Source organism: Rhinichthys klamathensis, unplaced genomic scaffold (assembly GCF_029890125.1).
Source record: "Rhinichthys klamathensis goyatoka isolate OS25496 unplaced genomic scaffold, OSU_Roscu_1.1 h1tg000111l_1, whole genome shotgun sequence".
Lineage (NCBI taxonomy): Eukaryota > Metazoa > Chordata > Actinopteri > Cypriniformes > Leuciscidae > Rhinichthys > Rhinichthys klamathensis.
In genome coordinates this window covers 14,123,645-14,151,553 of record NW_026606649.1, presented here as the reverse complement: position 1 = coordinate 14,151,553, position 27,909 = coordinate 14,123,645, and the positions used below count along the sequence as shown (strand labels likewise).

Sequence of the window (27,909 nt, the reverse complement as noted above, 5' to 3'; positions counted from 1 at the left end):
TTTAATTTGTGTGTATTTTGTGCTAGTCCATATTTTAATTGTTGTGTATTTTGTGCTTCTCCATAATGATGTTCTAGTTGGTCCCAACATAAACTCAAGCCCAGGGGCCTCCAGCCCCCTCAGTCCTCCTGATTGTATTTATTTGCGCTATGCTTGTAATTTGTTCAGTTGTTCTTATTTTATTACTGACTGTTTACTTGTTTTTATTTTTATTAAAATACTATCGGTAATAAATACTCTATCTATCGTTCGATAAATTCAAATTCAAATGAATAAAAATGCGCATTATTCCTCGTGGTGGCAGGAACTCATGTTCCGCACATTGCGCATCTCGGACACATTTCAGCGTAGCACTGCTGGCGCGAGTAATTCTGGGATGTGTAATGAATGAAAAAGTGCTGTCCAGTGTGCTGATAATGTGCTGAGTTTGGTGTTAAATATCCATATTCATGAGACCCAGTGGTCAAAGGGCTCATTTGAAAATTTGCATAATCATTCGCAGGTATGTTAGAGTTTATTTTGCGTATTTACAAATCGTTTATTATGATAAAATACAGTTAGCTAGCATGTTAGCAGGATATGCTTGAGATGCAAATAATGTCAATAAAACGTCAATATCTGCGTATAAACCAATAAATCGATCAAATAAATCAGCGAATGTGTATATATAGCGCATTATCGGTTGTGTGTTAGTGTTAGATAATATAAAGTCCCACTGTACAGTTTGTAAAGGGTCAGAAAAGAAGCAAACAGCATCAGTATGAAACTGTAGTCTTCACACTGTGTTTGGTTCGTAAGGTGCTGCTGACTCTGAGAGGAGCTGCTCTTCATCATGTATGCAGTTTATCGTCAGGCTCATCCGCCCACTGCTGTGGAGTTTGCCGTGTACTGCAACTTCATTTCCAGCCAGGAGAAAAACCTGGTGGTGGCAGGGACATCTCAGCTGTATGTCTACAGGATCATTTATGATGTGGAGGTGAGGGTGGAGAGTGTTTTTATGTCTCTGCTTAAGGAAAGCTGTCAAATGAAATGTGCGAAGATATTTAGACACAGCAACTGTCATTTAAGAAAGTGAATGTATGAAGTCAGTTCACATAGGTGTCCGATCAGAGGAACCACAAGTAGTGGTACAGACACACACACACACACACACACACACACACACATATATATATATATATATATATAATTCGTTACATTTATATATCGCTTTTCTGGGTGCTCAAAGCGCTTTACATATGGAAGGGGGAATCTCCTCAATGACCACCAAATATATATTATTGTAAAATCACAATATTACAATTGTTTGCTGTATTTGACAAAATAAATGTTGCCTTGGTGAGCATGAGGATTAACAAAAATGATTAATTATTACGAATATTTGTTTTTATTATTTTAAACCTGAAGTGTGAGTGTGATTTTACTGTAAAATAAATGCCACTTTGTTTGGAGTCATTAATGTAAAATTGTAAATATTAATCATTTGTTCTAATTTCATTCCAGAGCACTTCCAAATCAGAAAAGCCATCAGGTAGGTCTTTTAATTTTTATTATCCATAATCAAGTATTCTGTAGATTAAGATGGATTTGATTATTATTATTATTAAGTTCAATAATAAACCTTGTAGATGGCAAGAGCCGTAAAGAGAAACTGGAGCAGGTGGCGTCTTTCTCTCTCTTTGGAAATGTGATGTCCATGGCCAGTGTTCAGCTCGCAGCCACCAACAGAGACGCCTTGCTTCTGAGCTTCAAAGATGCCAAGGTACGTTTGACTACATCAGAGCTACTTCCTGCAAAAGTAAAGCTTTGAAGACAGTTTAAATAATAAGTCAATCTAATGTTTGCATGTTTTTTTTTCCCTTTCAGCTCTCAATTGTGGAGTATGATACAGGCACACATGACCTCAAGACTCTGTCACTGCACTATTTTGAGGAACCAGAGTTGAGAGTGTGTATTGCGTTCATGAGCATGTGTTGAACTGCTGTTCTGCGAAGATGTGTTTTGATTAATCTGTGGTGTATATCTGGATCACTTTAGGAAGGGTTTGTTCAGAATCTGCACATTCCCATGGTGCGAGTGGACCCAGAAAACCGCTGCGCTGTCATGCTTGTGTACGGCACCTGCCTGGTGGTTCTGCCCTTCAGGAGGGACACGCTGACCGATGACCAAGAAGGGATTGTGGGAGAGGGGTAAAAACAAATATTTTCTAAATATTTGCACACATTTTTAAATTATTACTCTACCGTTCAAAAATTTGCGATTTATGTTATTGTATGAAGTTGGATTTCTTTGATAAAAAATACAGTAAAACAGTAATATTGTGAAATATCTGTTTTCTACTTTAATATATTGTTAAAATGTAATTTATTCCTGTGATGGCAAAGCTGAATTTTCAGCATCATTACTTCAGTTTCCAGTGTCACATGCTCCTTCAGAAATCATTCTAATATGCTGATTTGCTGCTCAAGAAACATTTATTTTTTATTATCATTGTTAAAAACAGTTGAGCTGCTTAATAATTTTGTGGAAAACCTGATTTTTTTTTTTCCAGGATTCTTTGATGAGTAGAAAGTTAAAAAAAACTGCATTTATTTGAATTAGAAATCTTTTGTAACATTATAAATGTCTTCACTGTCACTTTTGATCAATTTGAATGCACATTTGTTGAATGAAAAATGTAATTTCTTTAAAAAAAAGACTGAAAGAACAGTAAAGTATCAGACTCTATTAAAATGAAACTAGTAATTTTTTTGCAGCATGATTTCAATGAAAATGTTTCTCTTCTTTCAGGCAGAAATCGAGTTTCCTACCCAGTTACATAATTGATGTTCGTGAACTGGATGAGAAGCTCCTAAACATCATCGATATGAAGTTTCTCCATGGTTACTACGAGCCCACACTTCTTATTCTGTTTGAGCCCAATCAGACGTGGCCGGGGTATGACTGTTAATCTGCTTATCAACACTTCATTACATATACATTTCCTGTCTCAATCATATGCAATGAGTCTTTAGCATGACGCACTTAGGCCTGGTTTCACAGACAGGGCTTTAATTAAGCCAGGATAAGGCCTTAGTTCAATTAGGGCATTTAAGTAGCTTTTATAAACATGCCTTAGAATTACTGGTGTGCATCTTGAGACAAAACAATGACACTGATATATTTTAAAATATGTCAGTGGATGTTGCTTTCATTTAAAACAGCTCAAACATGCATTTCAGTCAGGGACTAGGCTTAAGCCTTGTCTGTGAAATCCAGGGGTATGAGTTTTTTGGAGGCACGTCTCCACATGCTGATAAACAGATGTGTTTGTTGTGGCTAGGCGTGTAGCAGTTCGCCAGGACACGTGCAGTATCGTGGCAATCTCTCTAAACATCATGCAGAAGGTTCATCCAGTCATCTGGTCGCTGAGTAACCTGCCCTTTGACTGCACTCAGGTCATGGCTGTTCCCAAACCCATCGGTAAAATATCATCCATACTTGCCTCTACCTGCAAGAGCTTCATGTAGACATTGATCTCTGATTTAATGACAGTGATTCTCAACCTTTTTGACCCCAAAGTCCCCCACAGTGTCCCTGCGGGTCCTTACAAATTCTAAAATTCAAAATATTTTAAATATCTTAAATTGTTTAAGAAAAGTCTTGATTATCATTTCAAGAGGTCTTAAATTTGGCAACAGAAAACAGGAATTGAGATATGGTTTAATGTGATTATTAACCTTGAAAAGAACTTTGTTTTTGTCAAAACCTGTATTATTTGAACTGTAAAGTGTACAGTTCGTCCTTTTTACAGTTATTTGGGGAAGTTACAGTTATCGTCACCCCTTGTTTTTGTTAATTAAATAATAATAAAATCATTAGAATAATTCATTTTCAGGATTCCAGAAGTTTTAGGAGCTGAATGTTCTTAAGGGAACTTCAGTGACTCTACCAGTCGTCCTTTATTTACTGGATAAGTATTAGGGATGGGTTTACAAATATTTTTAACTTAATTTCCACCCGATAAAATATTTTAGAACTAATTAGTAAGATGTATATTATTTTATAAGATTTTATTAATTGACCTGACTTTTATGGGTCTGGAAATCACACTTTTTAAATTAGCCTTCCTTTATATATCCACGTTTTCCACGACTGTTGGAATTCTGGTTCTTCAAAAGAACACAAACAGTTGTTGATGGGGGTGAATTTAAATAAGACACATCTTGAAATATTTTATATTTTTTTCGTATTTTAATTCGTTGTAAGTCATCTTGAGGACCCCTTGGAAGTTTGAGACTTGGTTGAGAACCACTGTATTATGGTGACAGTTTGTATTTTATAGAGATTGGGAACAGTTTCCTTAAACTTAATGAATACATTTTACTGTATCATATCAGAAAAATAATATTTACAGTTCTTCGTGTGTAATGTTTATGTTTTTGAGTCTTATTTTAACTTTTAACGTTTCAAAAGCCTGTATTTATGAATTTGAACCAATATTATCTCTAAATGCATTAGTATGATTAATATAATTTAAACATTTAAATGTGACAGCAGAATCCTTTGGATTCAAATGGTCCTGCTTAAATGCTTTAAAAATTAGTTTTGTAGACATGTATAAATTAGGCGATTTTTACCTGAAAATGAAGTAACAGCAAGTCAGTGTCCAGTATACATGAAAACGCATTCAATACTGCTTCAAAACATCCCAGCATCCAACCCGTGAAGCTCTTTGCATGATAATGTTGTGTTTTTTCTTCAGGTGGAGTTGTGGTGTTCGCTGTGAATTCCTTGCTGTATCTAAACCAGAGTGTTCCTCCGTTTGGAGTGTCACTCAACAGTCAGACCAATGGCACCACAGCTTTCCCCTTGAGTAAGTGCTTCTGGGACTTTTTCATAAAGTTTATGATTACTACCGTAATTGATGAGTTTTATATGAGTTTTCACTTTGATGTTTACATTCAATATTTTTTGCTCTTTAGGGCCACAGGAGGAAGTGAAGATCACGCTGGATTGTTCTCAAGCATCCTTCATTACCTCTGATAAGATGGTTATCTCACTAAAAGGAGGAGAAATGTGAGATCTTTTGTTTTTATGACCATAAAACTGGATTGGTGTAAACTGGTTATTTGATTTCGAGTGTTTCTTGACTGAGTGTCTTGTTGTGTGTGCAGTTACGTGTTGACGCTCATCACAGATGGCATGAGGAGCGTGCGGGCGTTCCACTTCGATAAGGCTGCCGCCAGTGTCCTGACCACCTGTGTGAGTGTTTAGCTGTGTCAAAGCCTCTTAAAACATACTTCACAGTCTTAGAAAACATCAGACTTCAATCCTCTGTGCTTGCTCACAGACACTCACACGCTCCTTCCATCTCTCTCCTCTCAGATGATGACAATGGAGGCAGGTTATCTGTTCTTAGGCTCTCGTCTGGGCAACTCACTGCTGCTCAGGTACACAGAGAAACCTCAGGAAACAATAATGGAAGAGGGCAAAGAGAATGAGGATAAAGAGAAACAGGTGTGTGTGATCCCTTGTGAAGAAAACATCCCTTTAGCATACTTTAAAGGGTTAGTTCACCCAAAAATTATTAAAGGTCTGTCATTAATTACTCACCCTCATGTTGTTACAACCCCGTAAGACTTTCGTTCATCTTCGGAACACAAATTAAGATATTTTTGATTAAATCTGAGAGCTGGATCACTCCTCCATAGGCTTCTAAGGGATTGAAACTTGCAGGCCCAAAAGTTATGAAAGACATCGTTAAAATAGTCCAAGTGACTACAGTGGCTCAATCTTAAGTTTATCAAGCAACGAGAATACTTTTTGTGTGCAAAAAAAACAACAAAAATAATGACTTTATTCAACTATTCATTTCCTTCTCTGTTGGCCTTGAGTGAGTTCACGTAGTGTAACTGCGCAGCGCTTCTGTGTTGCACGTCACACGTAGGCTCACTATTGGCCAACGCTGGTCATGTGTGTGATGCGTGTGACGTACAACACAGAAGCGCTGCACAGTTACACTACGTGAACTCACTCAAGGCCAACAGAGAAGGAAATGAATAGTTGAATAAAGTCATTATTTTTGTAGTTTTTTGCACACAAAAAGTATTCTCGTCGCTTGATAAACTTAAGGTTGAGCCACTGTAGTCACTTGGACTATTTTAACGATGTCTTTCATAAGTTTTGGGCCGGCCAGTTTCGATCCCTTAAGAAGCCTATGGAGGAGTGATCCATCTCTCAGATTTAATCAAAAATATCTTAATTTGTGTTCCGAAGATGAACGAAAGTCTTACGGGGTTGGAACAACCTGAGGGTGAGTAATTACTGACAGAATTTTCATTTTGGGGTGAACTAACCCTTTAATAGCATTAAAGAGTTCTTATTATGGATATTATATACTTTTAAAGCTTAAACTTCAGTGGAAACTAAATGTAATGATTTCAGACACTTAGGCTAATTGAACTAGATTTGACAGGTCATCTGATGTTTATTGCATGTTATTTGCAAGTAAATGAAAATGTATTATTGTATTATATGTAATTTCATAATTACTTCTATTGTCTTTTTGAAATCTGGTTAAAGTGTACTGCTGAATGTACTGGAAAGCAGTTATGGGAAACTAAAATATACTTTAATGTCATGAATTGTATTGATATATCTGTAATTACACATTTGTAATGATAATGTTGCAATTTACTACATTTAAAGGCTATTAACTTTTTATTGAATTTCACACTGTTAAAATTACAATCAAGTTGTTCACATGTGCTTTAGTTTGTTAGTAAACGCATCGAAATAAGTGTACTTTAAAGCATGACAAAAGATTAAAACACAATGATTTAAAATGTACTTTATAATAAAACTTTTAATTTTACATTATTAGAAAGTGAACTTTATAAAAGTGTACTTAATTGTCTTAAGAAACATTGTCATGAAATTGACACTTGTGGCCTTTTTTTCATTGATATTATATTATCTGCAATTATATATATTAAAAAATATACTGTTGTAGTGTATTTAGAAGGACACTACAAGTGCACATTCAGGAATGAACGCATATATGCTGCAGCAGTAAGTTGTCCATCACTGCAGTTGTTTTTTATACACTTCTGGTGTTGCCAGTCACATAAACTGTTATGATTTGACCAAAATTATCAAATATATTTAGCCAATCTTTTTCTAATGCTGAGATCCAGCCAAATGATAGTTTTGTCTTTCAAAATACATAAAACATAAAATCTTTTGTAAAAAGAATCTGAAGCTTCTTCCCTTATATTAAATGCGTCTATCTTCCAGGAAGAGCCTCCAAATAAAAAGAAGCGTGTGGATTCCACGGCTAACTGGGCAGGTAGTGTAATTAATCGCAGTGTTTTACATGAACAGATATTTGTGTTAGTGTGTTTTGGATATATGTGTGTGAGTTGCTGTGTTCAGGTAAGGTGAATCTACCTGATGAGCTTGATGAAATTGAGGTGTACGGAAGTGAGGCTCAGTCAGGCACTCAGTTGGCTACATACTCATTTGAGGTGAGGTCCTATCTGATCTCTATAACACATTTCATTTACAATATTAGGGACTGTGAATACAACATATGTACATTTCAAATGTTGTTGCCTGTACAAAACGATGTATTGAACTAGATTTGATGGGCCATCTGATGTTTATGTCCAGGTTTGTGACAGCATACTGAACATTGGACCCTGTGCCAGCGCCTCCATGGGAGAACCGGCCTTCCTGTCTGAAGAGGTACCTTTTATTTTCTCTATAGAGTACTGCAGTGATGATGTATTTTTGTAAGCTACTATAACCCTCGTAAGTTCGCATCACCCTGGTTCCCTTGACAAAAACCCATTAGGATTTTTCCATTGTTGTTTGGATTATTGCAGTAAAAAAGCACTGTGACCAACAAAAGTTTATTATAATCATCATGATAATCTTCACAAATGAACACAACTTTTATGGATTTTGAAGCCTAAATTCATTCACCTGAAGTAAAAAGCTGAATGTAGATGAAAATGACCGATACTAAACGAACTATACCACGGTTGCACGACTTCAGTGTCACCATTAAAGGAATAGTTCACCCAAAAATGATTAAAGTTCTGTCATTAATTACTCACCCTCATGTCGTTCCAAACCCGTAAGACTTTCGTTCATCTTCGGAACACAAATGAAGATATTTTTGATGAAATCGGAGCGCTTTCTGTCCCTCCATTGACAGCTACACAACTGAAAATGTGATGCTTCAAAAAGTTCATAAAGAGATCATAAAACTAATCCAAATGAATTGAGCGGTTTAGTTTTCTGAAGAGACATAACCTGCTAGTTTTTTCTAGCAAGATCTGGCAACACAAATTACTTAAATCTCATACCACTTTCCCTGTGGTTTTCTTGTACTACACACGTACAGATGAGAGAGACATCTCTGATACATGTTTAATTATGCTATTAACAACTAGAATTTTTGTGAAGGCGGTTGTCACTACCTGCATTTTCAGGAGTTAATTTGGTTGTAGAATGCGTTTGTCACTCCCGTAAAATTCTGATCTGTGTGTGGTCAGAATGGGAGCACTAAAAGGTGAACTGACAACCGGATTTAACTGCAGTATGTATGTGGCCTTTCAGTCTTTATTTAAACAATTTTTCCCCGAAAATTTGAGTTAGAATTTCAAGAGTGTGATTATAAACCCATTGAGGCTGTGAAAGTGGACTAGTGAGTAGATTAGTTTTCCTGTTCAGCATGAAGAAGTTTAATGTCCCCGACAACCTCTGTAGTCCCATTTAGACGCTTGTTAGCAACCCTAAAAGCTTTTTAAAAAATCACAAGGATTTTACTGATGTATTTTATGTTGTAGAATAAAACAAGAAAATACTTTCAGCTTGTTAATCGCAGACCTTATTTTAACTCATTAAAAAAAAAACTATTGACTTCAGGATGATGAAGCCAGCTAAACTGCAACTCATTTCTTGATTTTGGCACTCTATTGCAGTTGAGATCAGTGATGTATTTAATACTGAACCCTAAGACACAGCATGAAAAGTGAGACATATTTAGTCTCAAACATTATTAGTTCCATTTAACTGTTGGGTTGGGAAAAAATATTGGTTTTCTGATTTATTGTGAGTGACACAATGTCAATTCTTCCATCAGTTTCAAACTAACCCAGAGCCGGATCTGGAGGTGGTGGTGTGCTCAGGATACGGCAAGAATGGAGCTCTTTCTGTACTGCAGGTATGATTATTACTGCAGACACTGCCATATGTGTACCTCCTGGTCCTCTAATCATGGATGGCAATTGCATTCAATTGCATGTGCTGCATGTTTGAAGCAGAAATGCACAGCACTCTGTCCTGCGGCGGTGAGGCTCGTCTGCCGCAGGTTAGTGCGGGTGCTACAGTGACGTCTGGGCTTTACCAGGGCTGCCTCAGAGATGGTTGGAGAGGCCTTTAAAACACCCGAGATACAGCAGAGGCACACTGCTGATGCACTGCTCATGCATTTCACACAGGATGCATGAAACTAGTGTTATTTGTCAAGTGTTAAGTGCAAATGCGTTCATAATGAGGCCCCATTTACACCTGGTATTAACATGCATCTCAGGTGTTTTGATCTCAAATGTGTCTTAAAAACGACTTTGACGAAGAAATATAAGATAGTTTTGGTCTCCTACTTAATTCCCATAATTCTATTTATGTTATATAGTTGTAATAACTTTACTATTAATCTAAAATGTGGAAAACGGTAATAAAGAATGAAAAGGTGTGTCTCTTCCTTCACAATCTGATGGCAAGTCTCATGAGATGCATATGATACTCATAATGACCAGATTTGAATGGCGATCTTTCTCAACTGACCAATTTTCTTCACACGAGACCGATGTTAAAGTGGTGAAAATTAAGTTTTTAATGTTGTTTATATGTCTATGTGATGTTTTTAATATGCTTAAAGACAAACCATGTGAAAATCAAAAGTCCATTGCTGAGTATTTTCTAATATTAACGCGGATCCTAAAGTGTTTGCCTGATCATAACCATTCTTTTTCCTGTGATATTTTGACCTTTTCTCTTTTGTAATGTCTCTGTCTTTCTACAGTCTTTCTTCAAATCTCCCTCTTGCTCACTCTCTCTCCTCCTCCATCATGTGTATACGCCCCCTACTGATGATTGGCTAAAATTATGTGTTGTGTTCCTCGGTCCGATCCACTTTCAACAGCGTTTTTCAGAAATCACTTCCTGCATCTTTAATTTAATACATTTCTCAGAAACAAGGCTTCTTACCTGATGTCATTTTGCATTTCAATTAAATGTCTCTTGATTTTGTTTATATATTCGTACTGCAAAACCACAGAAATACGGAGTAAAAAAAGCACTTTTTGCAGTGTTGGCATTATAGGCTTCACATACTGTATATGTTGACAATATATATTGGCCACTGGCAATTGAAAAGTACATATATGTCAACCATTATTACTTTATTATATTAAACTTGTGATATTTTTTGCTGGTTTATAGAAAAGCATCAGACCGCAGGTGGTCACAACGTTTGAACTTCCTGGATGCCATGACATGTGGACAGTCATATACTGTGAGGAGAAACCTGAAAAGGTAATTTGTTACAGCCACCTTTCACTTTTCTTATGTCTTCTATTTGATAAATCACAAATAGTAGTCTTGTTTAGCTGTTTTACTCTAACTTCTTTACTTTGAAACTCCCCATGTCTGCAGTCTCCAGCAGAGGGCGATAGTGAGGGTCCTGAGGAGGAGAAGCACGAGCCCACAGTGGAGGATGACAAGAACAAACACGGCTTCCTCATCCTCAGTAGAGAGGACTCTACTATGGTATTCACAGGCTATATTCTGTATAACATACTACCTTATTTCTTTTACTGTGTTGACTATATGCAGTATATATTTTGCACATCCACTGTATGGGCATAGAATAGAGCAGCACACTGCAGTATTTTAATCCACAATACAATGCACTTGACTTGACCTTTCATTTAATGTACTGCCACAATTTTTAACCTCTCCTTGACAATTTTTTTATTAGACTGCCAAGAGTTATTTGCAATCTATTATATAGTCAATAGTAAGCAGTATGCTAGTATGTCATTCCAGGCTGACAGATATTCCCATCACTGCTATCTCATATGAGCTTCATGCTCATTGGATACTTTTCAACCAATCATAATGCTTGCAGTCACTTGCCCATGAAATCTCGCTGTAATTTTGCTAATGTGACCTGACCAGCTTTACAGTGTTTCATTGCTCTTGCTGTTTGTGTTCAGATCCTGCAAACTGGTCAGGAGATTATGGAGCTGGACACTAGTGGTTTCGCCACACAGGGTCCCACTGTGTATGCAGGCAACATCGGAGACAATAAATACATCATCCAGGTGTCTCCTATGGGCATCAGACTGCTAGAGGGAGGTAAGGGAGCACATCATCAGTGTATTTTTAACTATGACCATATGATAGATGACCTGTATTTCATCTGGTCTCTGTTTCTTCTTGCACTCAGTGACACAGCTCCACTTTATACCTGTGGACCTGGGCTCTCCCATAGTGCACTGCTCTGTGGCCGATCCTTACGTGGTCATCATGACAGCAGAGGGAGTGGTCACCATGCTTGTGTTGAAGAGTGACTCGTACATGGGGAAGAGCCACCGTCTGGCACTGCAGAAACCACAAATCCACACGGTCAGTCCATGCAGATATCTCACCATTCAAAAGTTTGGGGTCACTAAGGTTTTTTAAATGCTTTTGAAAGAAGTCTTTGATGCTCATCAAAGTTGCATTTATTTGATAAAAAATACAGTTAAAAAATAAATATTGTGAATTATTATTACAATTTAAAATAACTGCTTTCTATTGAAATATATTTTAAAATGTGATGACAAAGCTGAATTTTTAGCATCATAACTCCAGTCTTCAGTGTGACATGATCCTTCAAAGTTCATTCTAAGATGATTTGCTGCTCAAGAAACAATTTTATTATTATCAGTGTCGAAAACAGTTGTACTGCTTAATATTTTTGTGAAAACTGATAAATTTTTTTCATGATTCTTTAATGAATATGAAGTTTAAAAAAACATTATTTGAAATATAATTTTTTGTTACATTATAATTGCCTTTACCATCACTTTTGATCAAAGTAATGCATATTTGTTGAATAAAAGTATTAATTTCTTTAAAAAAATAATTTCTTGCTTTTATTTGGTTCAAATAGTAGCAAATGATAACATATAGTATAAATAAAATATATATATATACATATACATGTACATATATAAACACACAATGATACAAATAAAAAAAGGTTTTTTGTAATTACCATTAATCTCATTAGATTCTCTTTACTAAAATACAGTAATGTACTGAAATACATTAAATGTTGAATACTTTTTAAAGTGTTCTCAATATGACCAATTCAATTTTTTTTCAGCAATCACGTGTTATTACATTATGTGCATACCGTGACGTCAGTGGCATGTTTACCACTGAGAACAAGGCCAACTTCCTGCCCAAAGAGGAAGCTCCCATCAGAACCCAATCAGAGACAGAGACCATTATCCATGACATCAGGTATCCACTCACTCATTTTTTAAAATGCTATTATTTCCAGTCTTGTGACTTTTGTCTATAATTATTCATTTTCTCTCCCGTAATTTCTTTCCCGTGTTCTGTGCCAGTAATGCATTGGATGATGAGGAGGAGATGCTGTATGGGGAGTCGAACCCTCTGACCAGCCCTAGTAAAGAAGAGTCTAGCCGTGCAGGGAACTCGACCCAGACAGGAAGAGAGGGTGGCCAGAGCAGACTGGAGCCGTCACACTGGTGTCTGCTGGTCAGAGAGAACGGAGTCATGGAGGTGACGAACATACTCACTGATTTACAGAGATTACCTTGAAAGAGCTGTATGGATTTAAGTTGGATTTGTGGTGAAAAGAATGTTTTGTAATTATAAAAAATTAAGTAAAATAAGTTTAAAAAAAAGTATTTATAAATATTATTTTATTATGTCATATTCAATTTTAAAATGTCCCTTTTTATGACTCCGTATATCCGTATAATTTACCCAAAAATACAAAGATAAAAAGTGTATCTTCCTTTATGGTTGCTTAGTATGATTCATCAATGACACTAAATGAGTCATTAGAGGCTATTTCATTGTATAAACTTTCATATATAGCACATGTAAAACATTAAATTAGTGTTTTGTTCTTGTTATCGGTTGTTAAAACTCTTTTGTCGTTTCTTTATCAGATCTACCAGATTCCCGACTGGCGCTTGGTTTTCCTGGTGAAAAATTTCCCTGTTGGTCAGCGTGTTTTGGTTGACAGCTCTGCTAGCCAATCGGCTACTCAAGGGGAGCTCAAAAAGGAGGAAGTGACAAGGCAGGGAGACATCCCATTGGTCAAAGAAGTTTCTCTGGTGTCATTAGGCTACAACCACAGCCGTCCTTACCTGCTGGTAAGTTTATCACAGAAACCTGCTCTTCTGGATGAGATGAAGTTTACGGTTTTCATTTGACTGAATTTGTCAATCAAATCTTAACAGGCACATGTTGATCAAGAGCTTCTGATCTATGAGGCCTTTCCATATGACCAGCAGCAAGCTCAGAGCAACCTGAAAGTGCGCTTTAAGAAGGTACAAGCCAACACTAAATACTCTCCTCTGGACATTTACTCTAATGATGCTTAAACCATGAAGAGTGGTGACTTTGTTTTCTTCCTGTCAGATGCCTCATAACATTAACTTTAGAGAGAAGAAGTCCAAAATTAGAAAGGACAAGAAGCCTGAGGGTCAGGGAGAGGAGACTCTGGTGGTCAAGGGTCGTGTGGCCAGATTCAGATACTTCCAGGACATCTCAGGATACGCAGGGGTACGTCTGTCTGTGACTTGATTTAAAAACGGTATATTTCTGGTCATTTTCTTTTGCTTTTTTTTTTATCGGTGCCTTTACATTGTGTTAAATTCTAAATGTACATAAGGTAATAAAGTTTTTTTATTATTCTTTTCACACTATTATAGTAGGTTTTTTTTATTTGCTTTTTATTTTTTTATTCATTTTAAAAACAATTATTTTAGTTTTAATTTATTCTTGTTTCAGTTTTAGTAATTTGAGTTCTTAGTACTTTAGTACTTGGTTGCCAAGGCACATTTTTTTCCATCTAATATTTATATTTTATTTCAGCTTTATTTCAATTACCAAAAATTAGTAATAAAGCCAAGCTTAAATTTGTAAGATAAGCACTACATATAGGTTGGCGCTGTTTTTCAGGTGTTTATCTGCGGGCCGTCTCCTCACTGGATGTTGGTGACCTCTCGTGGGGCAATGCGGCTCCACCCCATGACAATAGATGGTGCTATCGAGTCCTTCTCTCCCTTTCACAATATCAACTGCCCCAAAGGATTCCTCTACTTCAACAAACAGGTACAAACAAGTTCTAAAATGAACATTAGTGTTTGGTATTGGATGTTAAATGACTTGTGTTATTATATTAAATCATATAATGTGTGGTTAATATTATATTAAAAGTGTTATTCACCCTCCAATGTATCAGGATATCTTGGGAAGATGATCTTGACAGGTTAAATGTGTAACTGAAGTGCATTTGCCTCTTTAGGGCGAGCTGAGGATTAGTGTTTTACCCACTTACCTCTCATACGATGCTCCCTGGCCTGTCCGCAAGATTCCACTCAGGTGTACAGTCCACTATGTGTCGTACCACATGGAATCCAAGGTAATACAAATGCTGTGGGATGTAGATAAGGAGTTCACTGAATGTAGTCATAATTTAGCTAGCATCATTTTAAAACTTTTAACTTTAAAAACTATCTATGACCCGTAAAAGGACAGTTCACCTACAAATCAAAATTCTGTCATCATGTACTATCTCTCTTTTCCAAACCTGTTTGACTTTCTTTCTTCGCTGGAACATAAAACAAAATATTTTGAAGAATGTCGGTAACCAAACACTTTTGGTGACCATTGACTTCCGTGGTATTGGCAAAAATACATCGGAAGTCAATAGGAACAGAAACTATTTGGTTACCAACATTCTTCAAAATATCTTCTTTTGTGTTCCGCAGAAAAGAGAAATGCACAGTCACATTTATCGCTGCTCTGTGAACGTTTTGCCATGCGAAATCCTGTAATTTTAACAAAATTCACATTAGGGTAAAACATTTGCATATTTCACTCGTGTTCCAGTTAGTCGCACAAAAATGGCTGTGTTGACCAACAGAAAGCTGCTTTGTTTGAAAGTTATTTCTGTGTGGCCGGTGCTTCATGCATCACTACTCTATTGGCGATAGACAGTGACCGTAAAATTTCGCTATTGTGACTGCATCTTTAGAATTAGGCTGGTTGTTTTTGCTGCTGTACCTTTAAGATTTCATATGTTACTGAGATCTGTTATGATTGACTAAGCTCTTTGCATAAATAACAAAAGTGTTCAGCATTAAATGAGTGTTGCCATGTAAATGTGTGCAGTCATGTGTTTATATGTGGTCCATTGTGTGTGTTTCAGGTGTATGCTGTGTGCAGCAGTGTTAAAGATCAGTGCACTCGTATTCCCAGAATGACTGGAGAAGAGAAGGAGTTTGAGACCATTGAAAGAGGTGTGACACTGTTTGTTTGGATGTGTAAATTGAGAAAGTGAATGTGTCTGATTTGATGGGGTCTTAATAGTTTAATTGTTCTCTCAGATGAGCGGTACATCCACCCTCAGCAGGACAAATTCTCCATTCAGCTCATCTCTCCGGTCAGCTGGGAGGCCATCCCAAACACACGGTGAGAACCACCTTCATGTTTCACTTAAAGGGATAGTTCACCAAAAAAAAAAAATTCTGTCAGCATTTACTCACCCAGTCATTCCAATCTCATATGAGTTTTGTTCATCTTCGAAACACAAATGGAGATATTTTTAATGAAACCTGAGAGATTTCTGTCCCTTCATTGAAAGTCCAGGTTACCACAACTTTCAAGCTTCAAAAAGTTCATAAAGATCATAAAAGTAATCCATATGAATAGTGGTTTCATTTAAGTCTTTTGAAGAGACATGATCGCTTTATATATGATGAACAACAGATTTAATTTAGGCTTTTATTCACATTTAGACATTGATCAACACATAAACAAAGCGCATATCAATATGGTAAACGGAAGCTCAAACCTCATTGGTTTTCATATGTCGAGCAAGTACAATTGAGCTTCAGTTTACTATATTTGATGTGTCTTTATGATGCACAAAGTTTTGTTTGCATTAACTTTCATTAGAGGGACAGAAAAGTTTGTGTTTCAAAGTTAAACTAAAGTCTTGTTAGGTTGGAATGACATGAGGGTGAGTAAATGATGACTATCACGAAAAATAAACAGAACAGTCTGTATGATATTGTTGAACTGTCTTCGTCAGCATTGACCTGGAGGAGTGGGAGCATGTGACGTGCATGAAGACAGTGGCTCTGAAGAGTCAGGAGACCGTGTCAGGGCTGAAGGGATACGTGGCCGTGGGCACGTGCCTCCTGCAGGGAGAGGAGGTCACCTGTAGGGGCAGAGTGAGTCTTCACTTACATCTGTAAACACTCCTGACAGGTGCAGTAAGTAGTAGTACATTAAAGGGATAGTTCACCCAAAAAATTTAATTAGCCCATGATTTACTCACCCTCAAGTCATCCTAGGTGTATATGACATTCTTCTTTCAGACGAATACAATCGTAGTTATATTAAAAAAATTCCTGACTCTTCCAAGCTTTATAATGACAGTGAATGGCCAGTGAATGGTTTCTGTTTTGTGCATTAAAGTCCATATAAGTGCATCATAAAAGTGCTCCACATGGCTCCGGGGGTTAATAATGGCCTTCTGAAGCGATGAGTTTGTGTAAGAAAAATATTCGGTTACACTTTATTTTAAGGTGTCTGTGTTACAGTGTAATTATATATTTAAGTACTGAGTAATATTAATTAACTACATGTACTTACTATAGGGTTAGGGTAGGATTAGGATTTGGTTGAGGGTTAGTTACATGTAATTATGCATAATTTATTGTTATTGCTATGGTAAGTACATGTAACATATGTAACAAGGACACTGTAAAATAAAGTGTTATCAAATATTCATATTTAAAATTTCATAAAGTGAAATAACTAGCTTCCGGCCAAACGAACATATGGATTCCACTGAAGCCTGAAGCGCAACTTATGCGAGTAATGCGAGATACTGCTGATATCTACGCTACGCCATGACGCACTACGCTACTTCTGACGTCACAAGTTGCGCAATAGGCGCAAGTAGACTGCGTACTCATCGCTTTGCTTCAGAAGGCCTTTATTAACCCCTCAGAGCACTTTTATGGACTTCAAAACAGAAACAGCCATTCACTGCCATTATAAAGCTTGGAAGAGCCAGGACATTTTTTAATATAACTCTGTTTGTATTCGTCTGAAAGAAGAACGTCATATAAATCTAGGATGACTTGAGGGTGAGCAAATCATGGGCTAATTTTAATTTTTGGGTGAACTATCCCTTTAATGAAATGGCAGTACATTCATATATATATATATATATATATATATATATATACACTCACCGGCCACTTTATTAGGTACACCTGTCCAACTGCTCGTTAACACTTAATTTCTAAGCAGCCAATCACATGGCGGCAACTCAGTGCATTTAGGCATGTAGACATGGTCAAGACAATCTCCTGCAGTTCAAACCGAGCATCAGTATGGGGAAGAAAGTTGATTTGAGTGACTTTGAACGTGGCATGATTGTTGGTGCCAGAAGGGCTGGTCTGAGTATTTCAGAAACTGCTAATCTACTGGGATTTTCACGCACAACCATCTCTAGGGTTTACAGAGAATGGTCCGAAAAAGAAAAAACATCCAGTGAGCGGCAGTTCTGTGGGCGGAAATGCCTTGTTGATGCCAGAGGTCAGAGGAGAATGGCCAGACTGGTTCGAGCTGATAGAAGGGCAACAGTGACTGAAATAACCACTCGTTACAACCGAGGTATGCAGCAAAGCATTTGTGAAGCCACAACACGCACAACCTTGAGGCGGATGGGCTACAACAGCAGAAGACTCCACCGGGTACCACTCATCTCCACTACAAATAGGAAAAAGAGGCTACAATTTGCAAGAGCTCACCAAAATTGAACAGTTGAAGACTGGAAAAATGTTGCCTGGTCTGATGAGTCTCGATTTCTGTTGAGACATTCAGATGTTAGAGTCAGAATTTGGCGTAAACAGAATGAGAACATGGAACCATCATGCCTTGTTACCACTGTGCAGGCTGGTGGTGGTGGTGTAATGGTGTGGGGGATGTTTTCCTGGCACACTTTAGGCCCCTTAGTGCCAATTGGGCATCGTTTAAATGCCACGGCCTACCTGAGCATTGTTTCTGACCATGTCCATCCCTTTATGGCCACCATGTACCCATCTTCTGATGGCTACTTCCACCATGTCACAAAGCTCTAATCATTTCAAATTGGTTTCTTGAACATGACAATGAGTTCACTGTACTAAAATGGCCTCCACAGTCACCAGATCTCAACCCAATAGAGCATCTTTGGGATGTGGTGGAACGGGAGATTCGCATCATGGATGTGCAGCCGACAAATCTGCGGCAACTGTGTGATGCCATCATGTCAATATGGACCAAACTCCCTGAGGAATGCTTCCAGCACCTTGTTGAATCTATGCCACGAAGAATTGAGGCAGTTCTGAAGGCAAAAGGGGGTCCAACCCGTTACTAGCATGGGGTACCTAATAAAGTGGCCGGTGAGTGTATATATATATATAGAGAGAGAGAGAGAGATATTGCTGGTCATGTGATCTCAAAATTGGGAAGAATAAAATATTTATATTATTAATAATATAATAATAAATCGCACGGCTGTGATTTAATTCCATGAATATTTGCGGTGCCCGTTTCAGTGTGAAGCGCAGTACTGCATTCATTTATACACAAGCAGTAAATGCTGCTCCACACAAACTGTGAACGCGACATGAGCCAATCATCTTTCCATAATTGTAATTAGAAACGCTTATAAACAAGAGAAATCTGTGCTTTAAACAGCTTAAAAGTTATAACAGCCCAAAATCTTAGTATTGTAATTTTACAGTTCTTTGTTATATTGATATGAAAAATAAAAATATTATATTTTTTCCTAAATACTTTATTTTACAGTGCAATATTGTAACCGCAATATTTCTTATTTTGTTTAATATTTAATCATTATTATTTATAATAATATTATTTATTATGATATATAATTATACAATTGTGCAGCCCTGTAAACAAGCACAGCAAACGTAGAGTTTCCCCCGCAGAAAATTGACATTTTTATCAGAAAAAATGCAATTATATTTTTTGTTCAAATCGTGCAGCCCCTGCTTCTGTAAATCCTTTTCATCAAACTTCTGATCTGGGTTCATTCCATCTGACAGATCCTGATTGTGGATGTGATTGAGGTCGTGCCAGAGCCCGGTCAGCCCCTCACCAAGAATAAGTTTAAAGTGCTGTATGAGAAGGAGCAGAAAGGGCCTGTTACGGCTCTCTGTCACTGCAGTGGATACCTGGTGTCTGCCATCGGACAGAAGGTACCACACGTTCACATGTGCTGAATCACATAAAATTAGAATGCCATTTTTGTTCATTCTGTATGATGGAGTTGTGTGTGTGTGTGTGCAGATCTTCTTATGGAGCCTGAGGGATAATGATCTGACTGGCATGGCCTTCATCGACACGCAGCTCTACATCCATCAGATGCACAGCATCAAGAACTTCATCCTCGCTGCTGATGTCATGAAGAGCGTCTCTCTGCTACGCTACCAGGAAGAGAGCAAGACGCTCTCGCTCGTCAGCAGGGTAACCTGTCATGAGTTTGCAGTCAAATATCTGTCAATTCCTTTTTTGATTTAGTTGGATTTAAAGGGAAAGTTCACCCAAAAATTAACATGCTGTCATTTACTAGTTCCAAACACATACGTTTCTTTTGTGAAATACAAAGTAAGTTTAACAGAATGTCCACGCTGTTACTTTTCATACTATCAAAATGAATGAGGATGAAAGCAGTCAAATTTGATCATAAAAGTCCAGAAATACACTTTAGCATACTTTCAAAAAGAGTACTCATTACGGAAATAATATACTTAAAAAGAATATACTTAATTGTGAACGTAACATGTTTTCAGACACTTATTTGCATGTTATTTACGATATAATGAAAATTTATTATAGTTTACATTTAGATTTACATACATTTAGAACCACTTTAAAGTGTTTTTTTGACCCACATTTATATATAATTTCAAAATGATTTCTATTGTCTTTGACATGGTTAAAGTATACTGCCGACAGTTACTAAACTAAAACTAAAATATACTTTAATGTTATTTCTATTGAAACTTGTATGTAATTTATTTAAATATATATTTAGAATTGCATATTTTCAATGATGGCCTATTTCATTATGTTATCTGTAAGTACATTTTTTTTAAATGCACTTTTAAGATTTGAAGTACACTACAAGTGCACATTCAGTCCAGTTAAGCACACTTCTTATAAGGGTCCTCACTTAAGGAACCAGCCAGACGGAGTCAAATGAACGCAAAGATGGCATCAGCTTTTTGCAGCTTATAGTGACAAATTGATAAATACATTGAAGTCAAAATGTGTACAGTTCTGATTGTTCCATGTTTCTTTTTGTTTCGTCATAGGATGCAAAGCCCCTGGAAGTTTATAGCATTGAATTTATGGTGGACAATAACCAGCTTGGCTTTCTAGGTAAGTGACTTACTTTCTTCTGTTTAATGCTTAAACACTCTTGTAAACGTCACTCATTTGACCTATTAAACCCTTTCTTAGTTTCAGACAGAGACAAAAACCTGTTGGTCTACATGTACCTGCCTGAAGGTGAGTCGTTTATTTGATCCTTTCTGCAATACTTTTAGACTCTGCTCTTTCCCAGTGTCCCACATCAGACGCATGTCCTTCATTGTACCATCTTTAGCCAAAGAGAGTTTCGGGGGCATGCGTTTGCTGCGACGAGCAGACTTTAACGTGGGCGCTCACGTGAACGCCTTATGGAGGATGCCATGCCGCGGGACTCTGGACACGGCCAGCAAAAAAGCGCTCACCTGGGACAACAAACACATCACCTGGTTCGGTGAGTCTCTTCACCTGCTTCTCTGGAGGCTTTTGAACACCTTCGCACCCTTGCAACCAACATTCATGAAACGTGATCATTGAGCCATCATTATTTTATAATTCCCAAACTAGTTAAACCAGTTCATTAGAAACCTAAGTGTGATTCTGTGTCTGTGCAGCTACGTTGGACGGTGGCGTCGGCATGCTTCTGCCAATGCAGGAGAAGACGTACCGCAGACTGCTGATGTTGCAGAACGCCCTCACCACCATGCTGCCACATCATGCTGGGCTCAACCCAAAGGCCTTCAGGTACTGATTCTTCTCATTAGTACTGCTGACGTCCTGAGAGGCGCGAATCAGCGAAACGCTACAACGTTCCAGCTTGTCATCGCATTACACCACTTCTTGGGATTCAGCGCTTTTGACCAATGAACTTTTTAGGAATTGCTTTTCAATTTCAAAACACTTTATTTGTCCCTAAGGGGCAATTAATGAGGCCACATAGAGTAACGTAAACATTATACATAAAAACATCCTACATTAAATAAATAACACAATGTGCACGGAATACATATTAATGGATACCTAACATATATATTAAATAATAATTACAATCAAGGCATGATAAACAAGGGGGCTAGAGATGGTTGAGAATTTAAAAGCTGCACTGATTTAGGAACAAAGGTTGCCTTCCTCCTTTGTGTCCTACAACATGGACAACGAAGCCGTCACCGTGAAGAAGCCACTCAAAAACAGAGAACATTACATGTGAAGTGTCTCGCAAAATCCATCCAGCCAACCTCAGCATTTGCTGTTCACTTATAATAGAAAGAGCCCTAATCGGGAGTCCAATCATTTTTGAGCAGACTTTAACCGAGCGCTCCAGACTATTTTTATTTTGGAGGCTTATAGATTGAAACCAGCAGACAATGGAGAATGTAATGACACTTTCAATATAGGAGTGGTAGAACATAGTGAGCAAGTTCTTACTAACTCCAAATGAATTGAGCTTCCTTAAAAGGTAATGCCGCTGCTGGCATTTCCTCAGTATCTCCTCTGTATTAGAAGTACATTTTAACAGATTGTCAAAAATTGTCCCAAGGTACTTGTACTCTTTGACAATTTCTATAGGCTTTCCATGAATAACAGTAGGTACTGCCATAGCCACCTGCCTCTGCTTGTTAGAAAAGGTTACTTCCATCTCTTTAGTCTTATTCAAGAGATGGTAGTAACCTTTTAGAGATTGGGGTAGATTTCCAATTGCATCTCAGGGAATTTGTTTGTATCTCTGGAATCGCCTTTTTCTTTGGAACAGATTTAAACAATTAATATTAATTAATACTTAACATTTTACAAATGAGACCCTCAATGGACAGATGTGCGAGCAAATTTTACTCTACGTGAGCATTTCATAAAAAGCCAATAAATATTTTAGGGCAGAGCATAACTAAAAAGTTACATTCAGTAAAAGACATTTCCTGGCCAGGTTTGACATTTCTGTTGCATATTTTAGTGCACTTCTTTGTACCCTCTCAGCATTTCCTACTGTGTATTGCTGCAGGATGCTGCACTACGATCGGCGGACGTTGCAGAACGCTGTGAAGAACATTCTGGACGGAGAGCTGCTGAATAAGTACCTGTACCTCAGCACCATGGAGCGAAGCGAACTGGCCAAGAAGATCGGCACAACGTCAGACATTGTGAGTGCTGAACTCCAAGACACTTACTGTCACACAATGTACCTCAGTGAGCAGTGAATGATACACCCTCAGTGCAGGGCAGAGGAGATGACAATTATGAACAAGTGCTGGAAATATATAATCATTTGATATAATTAAGCAGTAATTGTGCTGGAACCTAGCGCCGTCTTTTTTATATATTCAAAAAACAAAAACTTTATATAAATTAATTAAATTTTAATTAAATTAAATTTCTTCTGGGAATGAAATAGTTCCTAAAGAAGCTGAAGCACTCAGCTGAACGTGGCCAAAAAAAACAAACAACGGTCATTCTGGAGTGCAGGTTCATTCTTGCCTATTTCTTGGGGAAATTTAATTAGTCAAAATTGATAGAAAATGTGTAGTCGGATATAAATATAGCATCCCATTCATTGGCAACCATATAAACATTACTCACGCTGATGAATTCATTCTAGATAGCTTGCTGATGATTCTGGAAATTCAGTCAAATAAATGCAATTTTCACTATTAGAAATACATACAGTACGCATCAAATTTTGTTCTTATATTGAATTATTTTTGTTTTTGATTTCTATAATTATAACATTAAGTAATTTAAAAAAAATGTTCCTCCCTTTTTTATTATTTTTTAAATGACTATATAGTTTCTATTTATTAGTTTATTTAAGTTACGGTTTTTAATTTTAAAAACATTTTATTTTATTTAAAGTAAAAAAAAGGTTTTAGTTAACCATAAAAACTGGCCCTCAAACCCGGAAATTCAAGTATTAAAAGGACGTTTCCATATTTGCAATAATTCCAGTTGCATATGAAAGCCAGCATTAAATATCTGGCATCGCTGAATGCCTCTTGGCCAATCAAACGAGAGACCTAGACGTGTTGTTGAATCAGATACTACAGTAATTACCTTAAGAGCAGCGCTGACAGCAATAATCTCCACATGTGCTTCCTTCCTTCCGGTTCATGAGCTTTTCTGCTCTCTTTGTTTCAGATCTTGGATGATCTTCTGGAGATTGACAGAGTAACTGCTCACTTCTGAAGAGCTTCTGCTCTCACTCTCAATGCATTTCATCACCTGAAGATTCCCTTTCTGCCCGCTGTTTTATATATTTCAGTGTTTTGATAGAAAATCTGAAAACTAAAATTTGTTTTTTGTTGAGTGAAATAAGGAAATGCAGTAAATGGTATTGTATTTCATGAAATATTTTGTAAGTAAAAACCAAAAGAAAATGAACACATTTTGCATCTTGACATTCAGAGCAGACAATAATGCGGATACTCCAGTGCTTTCAGTGTCATTATTTTTCCCTACAGACACGGGTCCTTCTGTCGGCAGATAGTTTGACCACTAGAAGGGTACAACTAAGAAACAGATTTCTCTTAGACTTCCCTTGTCAAAAACACTATAAACTGCCAAAAGAACAATATAATCCATAAACCATGTAATTTGCTTGGCTGTGTTCATATGGGAAGCGAAAGAGATGGTTTTCTGTTTGTTTTCTGCGTTAAAGTGGCGACAAATCTTTTCTTCTGTATTGTGACGTACATCCGGGTGTAATGGATTATCAAAAAAGAATGGACGGATGAAATGAATGCAAGCTTTGCAATCGAATGTGGAGGAGACCTGGATACGTCACCATTCTGTCATTTTCACCGGAAAATCCAGTTATATCTTAATGAACCATTATGAGGTCAGAAAAGAAACATACATGATGATTTTTTTTCACAATATGATCAATAAGATGCTAAATAGAAAGGTTTTATTTTATACCAACTTTAAAGGGATATTTCACCCAAAAATGAAAATTGTCACCCTCAAGTTGTTCCAAACCTGTATACGTTTTTTCTTCTTTTGAACAAAAAAGACGATATTTTAAAGAATGTTGGTAACCAGACAGTTTATCCCCATCTTGAGGGCGAGTAAGTGATGACAAAATGTTAATTTTTGGGTGAACTATTCAATTTCAATTGTAATAGACTCCAGGAGATACAAGAGCATCAGTTTGGACTCTGGAAAATCCAAACATTACACAAACAAAACTGAAATAATAGCCTCTTATAAATGATTTATTTTCAAAATAAATTGCATGGTAGATTATGACACACAAATGTTTGACAGCGCAACACCTCTCAGCTCCAACTGCATATTCGCCATCGATTTAATCAGTGAAATCCATATAAATACAAAACAATCTTGCACAATTTTTTAACTAAGTAGTAAAAAGTTCTCTATAATTGCCATTGCAATAAATTGTTAAACCTCATGAGGTAAAAGGTTTTAAGCATAAACATTTACTTTGTTCAAAGTGATATAGCCACCATTAAATGATCATCACGAATCATTTGAGTGTTTCTGAGGCCTACAGAAGAAATTAATGTAGGTCTCACTGCTTCTTGAATGAAAGAGGTCCTTTAAATGCTGGGACATCATAATTGATTAAAGCTAAATTAAAAAGTGCTTGGCTTTCTGTGCTTATTTCAAAGAAAAGCTACAGAGAGGGAGAGATAGAGAGTGTGTGTGAGAGGTTCCTGAGAGCCCAAGCTCGAGTGAAACTCGTTAAAAGAACAAACAGCATTGAGAGCAAAGCCATATCCAACACGAGTGAAACCAGGCTCAGAGGTGACGCTTCATTTCAGAAACTGATACACGTCCTGGTCCAGCGTGATAATATTGCAGTAAGACAGCAGCTTAAGCAGAGAGTGAGTGACACTCATGAGCGCCATCTCTGACCTGGAGGAACACAGAATGACGTCTGATGCTTATTACACACAAACAATATGGTTGCCATATGGGCTAAAACCGCAAGCTTGATTCCAGTTTAATATTATTTTCATCTGCCACTGAGATATCAAATCATGACATGGACTAGTGTCTGTGAATACTGAAGCACAAAAAGAACATTTAAAGGATTAGTTCACTTTAAAAAAAACTTTTGCTGATAATTTACTCACCCCCATGTCATCCAAAATGTCCATGTCTTTCTTTCTTCAGTCGAAAAGAAATTAAGGTTTTTGATGAAAACATTCCAGGATTTTTCTCCATATAATGCACTTTGCTGGGCACCAAACGGTTCAAGGTCCAAAAGACAGTTTCAGTGCAAACTGCAAACTGTTCAAATGGCTTTAAACGATTCCAGACGATGAATAAGGGTCTTATCAAGCGAAACGATCGCTCATTTAAAAAATAAATAAAGTTTAAGTTTTATAAGCTCAAATGTTCGCTTTGCTCTGTTCTGTGTGACATCTTGGATGACATGGGGGTGAGTAAATTATCAGCAAAAGTTTTTTTTAAAGTGAACTAATCCTTTAAAGCTGCAGTCTGGGTTTTTCCTCTTTGTCGCCATCTCTGTTCGAAATCTGCATTTTGTAGTTATTCGCGGAATTATCAACTTTACTTGAATTGTGCCTCGACATGGCAAAGCGCGGATGAATCCAATGTTTTGAGGTTCGCCGGTGTGGATACTGTCATTTGGAATCACAGATTCTACTTTTTGGAAGTATGACCAACATAAGGATTTTCACCCTAAAATGTCATCTGAACAAGTAACATCCACTTTTGTTCTGACTGATTAAGGGAAAAAAAAGCATTGCAGTAAATCACGCTGATTAAATCTAACGATCGCTTATCATATCACGTTAAACCGTGCAAATTATATTTTGTTGTCAAATTGTTAATGTTAACAACATCAGCATTGCGTGACTACATTTAATGCCCTTCCGATATGTATCCTTGTTTTCGCATGGGCCGGTTGCAGTCTCTTTTTCAAAACTCTCAGTCCAAAGTCTTTTGCATATTACAACGGGTGAATCTCCAGTTGTCACTGCTTGTCGTTTGAACCTTTCTGGATCCGCCATCAAATTGATAAGTTTAATTATATCAAGTGCTGTGAGAAAAGGCTATAAGTCTCCACCTCCAACATCCTCACACGCAATATAGCCTACTAGCCGAGACTCCTTCTTTATGTGTACAGATGTGACGTAATGACGCAAAGACATGCTCGAATCTCCCGCGGAAATCCACCAGTACCACTGGAATTAAAAACATTATTGCAAGCTTACCGCTTTGAATCGAGCTAAGGCAAGCAGATAGTTTTGAACACTGGCTGGTTATGTACTTGCTCAAAAAATTATTTAGGATAATTTTTAACCCAAAAAAGTTACGGACTGCAGCTTTAAATACGAAGTCTGCTTATTCTCTGGGTGCTTCTCAATTCTTATTTGTGCATCCTCGTTTCCTTCCCTCCCTAGGTAGGATGCGAGGGGAGGCTGCAAGGAAAGAAAAGTAGGACGGAGGAAGCTTTTTTTATACATTGGAATACTTGATCACTCGAGCGTCACTTCACAGCGTCATCAGCTTTGTTTTCCAAAAAATTGAAAGAATTGTTACATTTTCATTTAATTACATTTTAAAAGATTAAATAATTGTTTATGTTTTATGCCTTCATTTGATTATATCTGTTTTTTGTTGTTTTTTTTTTACAATACATTTCTATTAAATTATAAATCCAGAAAAATTCAAACTAAATTAAATCACTAAATTATTAATCAAATTAATTAGACATTCTTTTTAATTATAGGAGTATTTCCCCTATAAATGTAATTTTTGTTAAACTTTTAATAAATAGTTCAATTGTATATGTTTATGCTTTCAATTAATTAGACATGCTTTTTGATTATTTAAAATTGAATTTAACTATTAAAATTGAATCCAGAAAAATGTTTGGGAAAAAAATAAATCAGATTTTATAGAGGTCTAGTGTCATCACCGTAAAGCGAATTCAAACTTGACGCTCTGCCAAAAGGACCAGAACCAGCGGAAGACTGACAGTCTGGGAAGAATCCTGGTGTCATCGGCCAGAGTTCTGCCCCATCCTCTCACAGCACTGAAACAAAGTTATTTTATATTAAAATGATGGATAGCAGAAGGGTGAACAAGATCAAAATTCTAAACAGAACCATAAATACGAAAACTTACATGGGGCAGCAGTTATTCTACAGTATTCAAGAAGGAATAGGACAATGAAAAGAATAGAAATACAAAGATTTTTGGGTCAATACTAGAGCCTAG

At 37.0% G+C, this 27,909-nt stretch overlaps 2 protein-coding genes across 3 annotated transcripts in view; one reads left to right on the top strand and one right to left on the bottom strand.

Annotated features, from left to right (window-relative positions):
* Positions 1–358: 358 nt before the first annotated feature.
* On the top strand, positions 359–24,086 carry cpsf1 (cleavage and polyadenylation specific factor 1). Its single transcript, XM_056254587.1, has 38 exons — positions 359–502; positions 799–976; positions 1,504–1,531; positions 1,629–1,762; positions 1,867–1,947; positions 2,038–2,189; positions 2,791–2,937; positions 3,323–3,462; positions 4,745–4,855; positions 4,965–5,058; positions 5,157–5,244; positions 5,368–5,499; positions 7,279–7,330; positions 7,417–7,508; positions 7,654–7,728; positions 9,134–9,214; positions 10,495–10,587; positions 10,708–10,821; positions 11,271–11,412; positions 11,504–11,682; positions 12,428–12,567; positions 12,675–12,852; positions 13,248–13,454; positions 13,542–13,631; positions 13,723–13,866; positions 14,266–14,418; positions 14,612–14,728; positions 15,518–15,608; positions 15,696–15,780; positions 16,403–16,544; positions 19,440–19,592; positions 19,684–19,860; positions 20,712–20,778; positions 20,860–20,907; positions 21,005–21,160; positions 21,321–21,450; positions 22,703–22,841; positions 23,833–24,086. The coding sequence occupies exons 2-38, from the start codon at positions 833–835 to the stop codon at positions 23,878–23,880; spliced, it is 4,344 nt and encodes a 1,447-aa protein (XP_056110562.1). The 5' UTR covers positions 359–502; positions 799–832; the 3' UTR covers positions 23,881–24,086.
* Positions 24,087–25,324: 1,238 nt separating this feature from the next.
* The window catches only part of adck5 (aarF domain containing kinase 5), a 43,969-nt gene continuing 41,384 nt past the window's right edge, over positions 25,325–27,909 (bottom strand). For both annotated transcript variants that reach the window (XM_056254575.1, XM_056254576.1), the window contains 2 exons: positions 27,608–27,724; positions 25,325–25,572 (listed from right to left, as the gene is read on the bottom strand). In XM_056254575.1, the coding sequence (XP_056110550.1) occupies positions 25,470–25,572; positions 27,608–27,724 (220 nt within the window). In that variant the 3' untranslated portion in view covers positions 25,325–25,469. The remainder of the gene's footprint in view (positions 25,573–27,607; positions 27,725–27,909) is intronic.